The following is a 7,890-nucleotide window of genomic DNA, read 5'->3' as shown; positions in this document are numbered from 1 at the left end:
ATATATTTTTTAAATCAAACATATAATGTTTTAATCAAATAAAAATTTCCTTATAAAATTGCACTCATTTTTTTAACATTTACACTTTCTTCAACATTTCTCATTCCTTTCACATTTTCATCTCCTCATTGCCGTCTACCTTAATATCCTTAATATCACTCTTTATCTTTCCCTTTATCTTCGCTTATTTTGTTTCTTCTTATTCTTATCCTCTTATTATAAAATTTTCATTATTTTTTCCATTCTATATTTCTTTGCATAATTTTCCCTCACAAAAGATGTTATTTCTCTCTCAATTTTTTGTTGGATTTTTTTTTCTTGCATCTCTGCTTTAGGTTATTCATTTTTTGTATTTTTAATAACTCTACTTTGAGTTGATGCAATTTAATTTTGTGTTTTGTGTTTTAAGTTTTTTTCTTTTTTGTTCACTCTAATTGTTAAACGTTATCCTATTGCATTTTAAAGAATATAATATTATTCTATTACATAGCATGATTTTGATAATTTTACCATATAAGAATTTTATATAAGTTATATAGGCAAAAGTAAAACAATAATATATATGTATATATATATATATATATTTATTTATTTATGAGATAACTCTATAAAAATTATCATGCACAACGTGAAGGTGTGTGATTAGTTTATATATATCTAAAAGCTGAAGTTTAGTATTTATTATTGTTATACTCCAGTTGAGCCACATCATCGCCATGTCACATCATTCTCTCTCTCAACTCATCATCTTCCCATCAAACAAATAACTAATGTTTATACTGTTAACGACTTTCTCATTGAATCCAAATTCCCTTAAATCCAGCAATCAATCATTCTCTCTCTCTAACTTATCATCTCCTTATCAAAAAAAATGGCTTCTTTCTCCCATCAAAACATTCAATTGCCTCCCTTTGGATTTAAAACCCACTGATTTAATTTTTATATATATAGGTTTTGAATTGCTTTCTTTCAACCCTATTAGTGACCAAATTTCAACTAGAATTGGAAAGTCCATTTGAGGTCAGTTTTTCTTTTTCTTCCCTTGAACTTCTTTGCTTTTTTGTGGCAATTTTTTTATGATTTGTACTGGATTTTCATTTCTAGGGTTGTAAATACCATTTTTCTATTTTCCAATTTTCAATTGATAGTCTATCTCTTTGTATTCATGTTTACAATTTTTCTTTACATTATTATGTTTTACCCATTAAAATTGTTAGTGTCTAAAGAATTGTAATGCGTTTTATTGATTTAGTACGTGATCATTTGCCTCCCATTTGTCTATTTTATTTTCTAAATGGCTTTGTAATTTTTAAATTAAATACTACATAAATTCTTGCTACTTTCCTTTTAATCTCATCTAAATCTATGCTAATTTTTAACTTCTTAGGAAAACTTGGAATAGGAAACAAAATATTATGATTGATAGGTACGGACCATATGTTGTTCCTCTTTTTCTTTGTATTTGGGATTATAACTTAGTTTAATATGGTTATTTTCATTAATTTTTTGACAAATTACGATGTAAAGGTTTGTATTGGATTTTCTTTTCCAGGATTGTAAATACCATGTTTCTTTTTTTCTTTTTTTTAATTGATATTCTATTTCTTTGTATTCATATTTACAATTTTTTTTTTTTAACATAATTGCATTTTACCCATTGAAATGGTTTGTGTTTAAAGAATTAGAATGTGTTTTATTGATTTAGTACATGGTCATTTGCCTCTCATTTGTTTATTTTATTTTCTAAAGAGCTTTGTAATATTTTAAATTAAATACTACATAAATCCTTGATAATTTTCTTTTAATCTCATCTAAATTGATGCTAATTTATAACTTCTTAGGACACCTTGGAAGAGGAAAAATATTATGATTGATAATAGGTATTGACCATATGGTGTTCCTCTTTTTCTTTGTATTTGGGTACCATTTATCTTCTCAAAAAAAAAAAAAAAAAATCTTACAATTTATAACTATTGCATCCATTTTATGACTGTGGACATGCATGCAATATTGCTTCATGTTTCCATGGTAATACTAATGTCCATTAATTTGAAATTAAAAAATTATCTCAATTGAAGCATATACCTCAACGTGATTTCGTTCTTAGGAAATCCTACAACTTAATTCAAATCATGCTATTCAATAAATTTTGTATAGTCCAACATGAATTAAATCATATTACCTTAGTAATTAGCTTAATTTGGCTTATCTAATTCTCAAGGAAAAAAAAAAAAAAAAAAAAACCTTAAACTTATATCTTATATCTTATTGCTTAATTTGGCTATGATATGTTGCACTTTAATCCATCATACTCCTTAAATATTCAAAAATATAATAGAAATAACATAAGAAATATAATAGATAAATACAACAAGAAATCAACTAGGCATTTCTTTTGTACTGCAAATTTCACTATTATAATTCTTAAATAATATGTACATAAATATTCACTATTAGCTCTTTTACAAATACAATCAATTTTTTTTTGACTTCCTATATATTTCTTCTATCTAATTGAAAAAAAAAATCCATAAAATTCTCATTTATGAAGGAAATTATTTTCTCCGATAAAATTTTTTGGAAAAAATATAATGAATATGGAAATTCTTAAATTTTTCATAAACCTATATGGAAGCCAAAAGTCCTATGTTCTGACTTACTATTGTGTTACTGCATTGGATTTGATGAGTTTTTTTTTTTTTTTTTTTAAAGAATATATATATATATATATATATAAAACATTAACCATGCAACTTACCAGTTATAAATACATTTTTCAATTACCAAAGCATACAATGTCTTTTCCTCTTCTCCAACATTTCCCTCTCTCAACACTTATGTATCATGTATCCCTCAACACTTATTTATTGTATATACATTTTTCATTCCCCCCCGCCCCCCCCCCCCCCAACACACACACACACACACATATATTTTATATTTATATATGTTTTCTTTTAATCTCTCTTAAAACCAATAAGTATAGTATTTGTGATGGAAATTTTTTAAATCATCACTACATATTTGTGATATATTTTAATCTCTCTGTTAATTTATCAATAAAATTTAGAAATTGTGATTGGCTTCATTTTGCTAGGTTCTTTTTCATGATCATTGGTTTATATGTTGTGAGTTGGGTTAAAGCTGCATAACTGGGAAAGATCAAACAAGATACAGTTACTATATGAATATTTTAGAAAGCAAGAGTATTATTATACAAAAACGAATATGGACATATATAGAAACAATTATACCATGAATACGTTTTCTTTCCCCTGTCCCTTTTATGCAATTTATTGATTGACTAAGATCAACTACACATTTTTATTTTTTGGAGAAACGATCAACTACACATTTAACTTCCTTAGTTTTTCACATTTTTTAAATTGTATGGAAAGGAATAATAGAAATCAATATATGTTTTGGGGAGAAATTTTTTTGTAATAGTTTATTCTAATACATGAATTTAGTGATTATCAAAATAGAAACTATTATAATTTTGTTTAATAGTTCTTATGTGATAAAATGGAAACAAAGTTTGGATAAATTGCTTAGCAACTTCTCCTAAAATGCAAAATAATGTTAGCTTTCATATGAAACCAACAAGATTCAGTTTCATGTTCTAATAAAAATTATACATTTTCCATTTTTTAATTGTGTTGTGTTTTGATACATATCTCACACTATTATAACATATTACAAAATATTTTGTCATATATAATAATTGAAAGTAAAATGCAACATTTTTCCTCACCAAAATATATATACACACACACAAAAATCAAGATAAAGACTTCTTTACTTACATAAAATTTATTATATATATTACAATGTAATCACATTATTGTGAGATGAGTTTGAGACTATTACTTATAAATTTCGACTATTATTCTCATTCTTTACTTAACAAAAAATAATATGACATCAATATTATCCCACGCATTGCACAGGTCTGCGACTAGTTGAAAAATAAAAGCTGAAGTCACAAGAGAACCAAACAAACTAAAAACAGGAAGCAGCTGTACCACAATTCAAACACAAGGTTTTGTTTCAAAAACTGAGATGTTGCCTCTTTATATTTAACATTAACATTATGAACTCTTTCACATTGTGCATCCAGATGTAATAAACTGTGGTAGCCAAGTCTAATTTGCATAGCAGGACCTTGAACTTCTCCACTTAACATCTCTATGCCTAGTTGCAAGATCTCATGCTAACAGCAGCCTATATTATTTTCCAAGCATTACAGCATCACACGAGACCAAATCCTAATAGTAAATACATTTCTAGCATTTGGTATTTGGAAAGGAACCTGGATGAACCAAGTGAGAAAATAATTAATCATGAACAAACCTCTCAATCCGCCTGAGTTCTTGGTTTTTTTAAGTGATATATTTTGGTAATTTGCATAGCATTTGGTATTTGACACGGTAGCAGAAGGAATTGGAATCAACAGGTTAACTCATAATTTCATGATGGCAAAACTTGATGGGCGGATTTATGAGGCACATATTTGGAAGCTGTTGACACGTCTTGGTAAGTGCAAGCTCTTGGTTTTTTAAAGTGAAATACTTTGGTAAGAAAGTCGAGAAATTAAACTGATGGAAAAGAGAGTGTGCCAATTCTACTAGTGGATGTTTTGCTGATTTTACAGGACATTTTATTGTAATCTACCATTAATGACATAAAAACTCCATTCTTTCCCCCATTTACTTTGCTAGAACACAATTAACTTTTGTGTGTTTTCCTTCAACTTTTTTTCTTTTTCTTTTTAGGATTCTTTTGAAGAATAGTGGGTCCTTTTTGGATGTTCATCAGCTATGAATTGTGTTTGAGCCGTCAGAATGGAACAGTTTGTTAGCCCTCATCACACTATTATGACTATTCTTTGTTGCAATGCAATGACACATCTGACTAAGTTTTACAATGCTGCATATTTGTGTCAGCATGGACTGACATCCAATGCTATTGGATTAGAGTTTCTGGCATGAGATGAGTTAGCTTGACCTAGAGCTTTGATTTGATGTATTTTGTCACTTCAGTCTAAAGTTTGAGCAAGCCTCTGCAGCAAAATTTCTCCAGAAAAGTTTGTATTTGATTTTGGTAAAATTTATCGCTGTTTATCTCCCTTGGGTGAAATCTGAATTTTCTTTTACAGATTATGACATAATGGAGCAGCAACGCCAGATTAGGCATGTCTTTTAGGATATTGATAATTTTTGTTTCATTCTTACTAGAGCAGGATTAGGCACATCTCTGTTCGATGCAACAATATGTATTTAATTCAGATGTGTATTCAAGGATGATTGAGAGAAATGGAATGAGTTTAGTGATCTATTTCCACTCTAAATTTTGCAATTATCCAAGGATAATATATTCCCGTTCAAACACTGCAATATTTCCTCTTCAGATTTTACATTACCATTGTGAACTCTTTCACATCTCTGTATTCAGATGTGATAAACTATGGCAACCAAGACAAACCTACATAGCAGCACCTAGAAACTTCTCCCCTTCAAATCTCTTATGTCCAGTTATAAGACTTCATGCCAACAGCCTATATTATTTTCCATGCTTACAGAGCCATCACATGAGACCAAAAAAAAAAATCTAAAATGAACGCAAGGTCTGGGGGTTTGAAATTGTGAACAAAACCAACTTTCATTTGTAAATTAACATATCAGTCCAACTTTGAAATTTCCATGGCTTTCAAAGCTATTGGTGAAAGAGGGTAGCAGAACTCATTAAGAACATTATATAACCATACACATCATACAATTCGGCAATAAAATTTTGTTTCTATCTTTGTAGCATTTCACATTAGTTAATTTATGGTAATAACTACATATCTAGCAAATGATGGTTGGAAAGGAACTTAGATGAACCATGTGAGAAAACAGTTAATCATATGGCACAAACCTCTCAATCCGCCTTAGTTCTTTGGTGACATCTACCATAGTTGCCCTTCTCTGTGGATCCTCCTCTGTACATCTCAAGGTGAGGTCCAGCACAGCTTGTAATTGCTGCTCTGCCAAAATTGTAGGATCCATAATCTTGCTTATGCATCGACCTTGAGCATGGTTATGGATGTATGCTTTTAAGCTAGAATCTTTGTCAATATAAAGTTCCTCTCCAGTTAAAAGTTCTAGAAGAAACTCACTGAAGTGATACACATCCGTTTTCTCCGTTGCCTTACCTGTTGCTTCAATCTCGGGGGTTTTGAACTTCGAAGACCAGAAGTCGCCAGTAGCTTCTACCTCAGTTTCACCCTCAGGAATTGAAACGGAAACCAAAAAGTTGGACAATTTGGGAACGTCATTTTCATCTAATAAGATACTTTCCATATCTATAGCCATGTGGATGACAGGTCTTGAGAACCCAATATGGAGATAGGAAATTGCATAAGCAATCTGCCTTGCAATTTTTAACTTTCTTTCCCATGCCATGAGTTGATGTTGTCGTTCAATAACATGAGAGGAATAAATTTGATCTGCAAGAAGGCCATTGGCAGCAAATTCATACACTAAAATGGGAGATGTAGTCTCGAGACAACACCCCATGAGTTTTAATACATTAGCGTGAGCACTCATCTGTGCAGAGATTACTAAATCATTGATTACAAAATCGGCCAAAAATTTTGAGTCAAGAAATCGCTTAACGAGAACAAGTCGTCCTTCAAGAGAACCCTTGAACCAATACGTCCCCAGATGATTATGATAGTTATTGGTTGCTTGGTGGAGCTGTTGAACTGTGAAGCTCCAGATGGGAATAGGCTTCCCATTGCAAGAGACAATTAGCTTCGCCAGTACCTTGCTTCCATTCTCAAGGAATGCTCTTTCTTTTTCCTTTCCTTCTTCGCCTTTCTTACTCATTTTAAAGAAACCATCTCTCCAGCAACCCTGCATAACTTAAAATGTGAGCTAAAAGTAGCTAACCCCTTAACCTCTTTCTCCTACAACCCTCTAAAATAAAGATTCAAAAGATCTCATGGAAAGTAAAGCCTTCCTCAATTCTCACTTCTCACTTCTCACTAGTCAATTGTGCCTGTTCTGCTCATTTGGACAGGGTCAATGGTCTTTCTTTATTGGTGTGACACACTAAGTGCAGGCAGGTTTGGTCAAAATTAAGTGGACCATTTCTCAATAGCCTTATTAGAAGACTCAGAGTCAGGGTCAATGTCCATTCTTTTGGGAAACTGATAGTCCATGGAGAGCTCCCCAATTCTATCTTTCACATTACTACCAGAATCGAGGAAATGTGGGGCAATAACTTATTCAATGAATTTGTTATCCAATTCACAAGAATAATTTAAACTCTATTTTGACAGAAAGAAAAATGTTTGTCCAACTAAAAGGTGTCAATCATAATTACATTTTACTGTAAATAAATAAGACTCTCTCAAAACATCTTCCAAGATGGACATTAACATTGAATACTACCTATCTTGCTTGAGTTCACATTTACTCTCCTTCCTACCTCTGGGCTCTGAGCCATTGTGAATCAAGAAACCTTTTTGAAATCAAAACTAAGTTATGCCTGTTGTTGTGCCAAAACAATTGGATTTGAAATAATGAGAATCTGCTGCATGATTATTAAAAATGATTGAGAGATATTTATAAGGATTATGGGAATGCTATACAGTAACACAGGGCATGGCTACAACCTACCCACTTGTTTTGGTAGAGATTCTAGAGAAAATTTTAACTACACACTGATACACGTGTTTATCTAGTCTGCTATCTGCAGCTATTATTTACACAAAAGCTTAGCCTAGAGGAAAGAAAATTTTTTTTTTTAAAAGAATAGAAAGAAAAGAAGGTGGACAAAGCAGTTGAGAGAATGAGAGAGTTGAGACAACATAGAGAGAGACATTCAGAGATAGAGAGCAAG

General features: G+C 31.0%; 1 protein-coding gene across 1 annotated transcript; it reads right to left on the bottom strand.

Annotated features, from left to right (window-relative positions):
• Positions 1 to 5,784: 5,784 nt before the first annotated feature.
• Positions 5,785 to 6,873, bottom strand: LOC115955021 (non-functional pseudokinase ZED1-like). Its single transcript, XM_031073049.1, has one exon. It carries the CDS (start codon positions 6,870 to 6,872, stop codon positions 5,901 to 5,903), a length of 972 nt encoding a protein of 323 aa, XP_030928909.1. The 5' UTR covers position 6,873; the 3' UTR covers positions 5,785 to 5,900.
• Between the last annotated feature and the right edge of the window lie 1,017 nt (positions 6,874 to 7,890).

Source organism: Quercus lobata, chromosome 8 (genome assembly GCF_001633185.2).
Source record: "Quercus lobata isolate SW786 chromosome 8, ValleyOak3.0 Primary Assembly, whole genome shotgun sequence".
NCBI classification, from domain to species: domain Eukaryota; kingdom Viridiplantae; phylum Streptophyta; class Magnoliopsida; order Fagales; family Fagaceae; genus Quercus; species Quercus lobata.
This window is presented reverse-complemented; position numbering and strand designations above follow the sequence as displayed.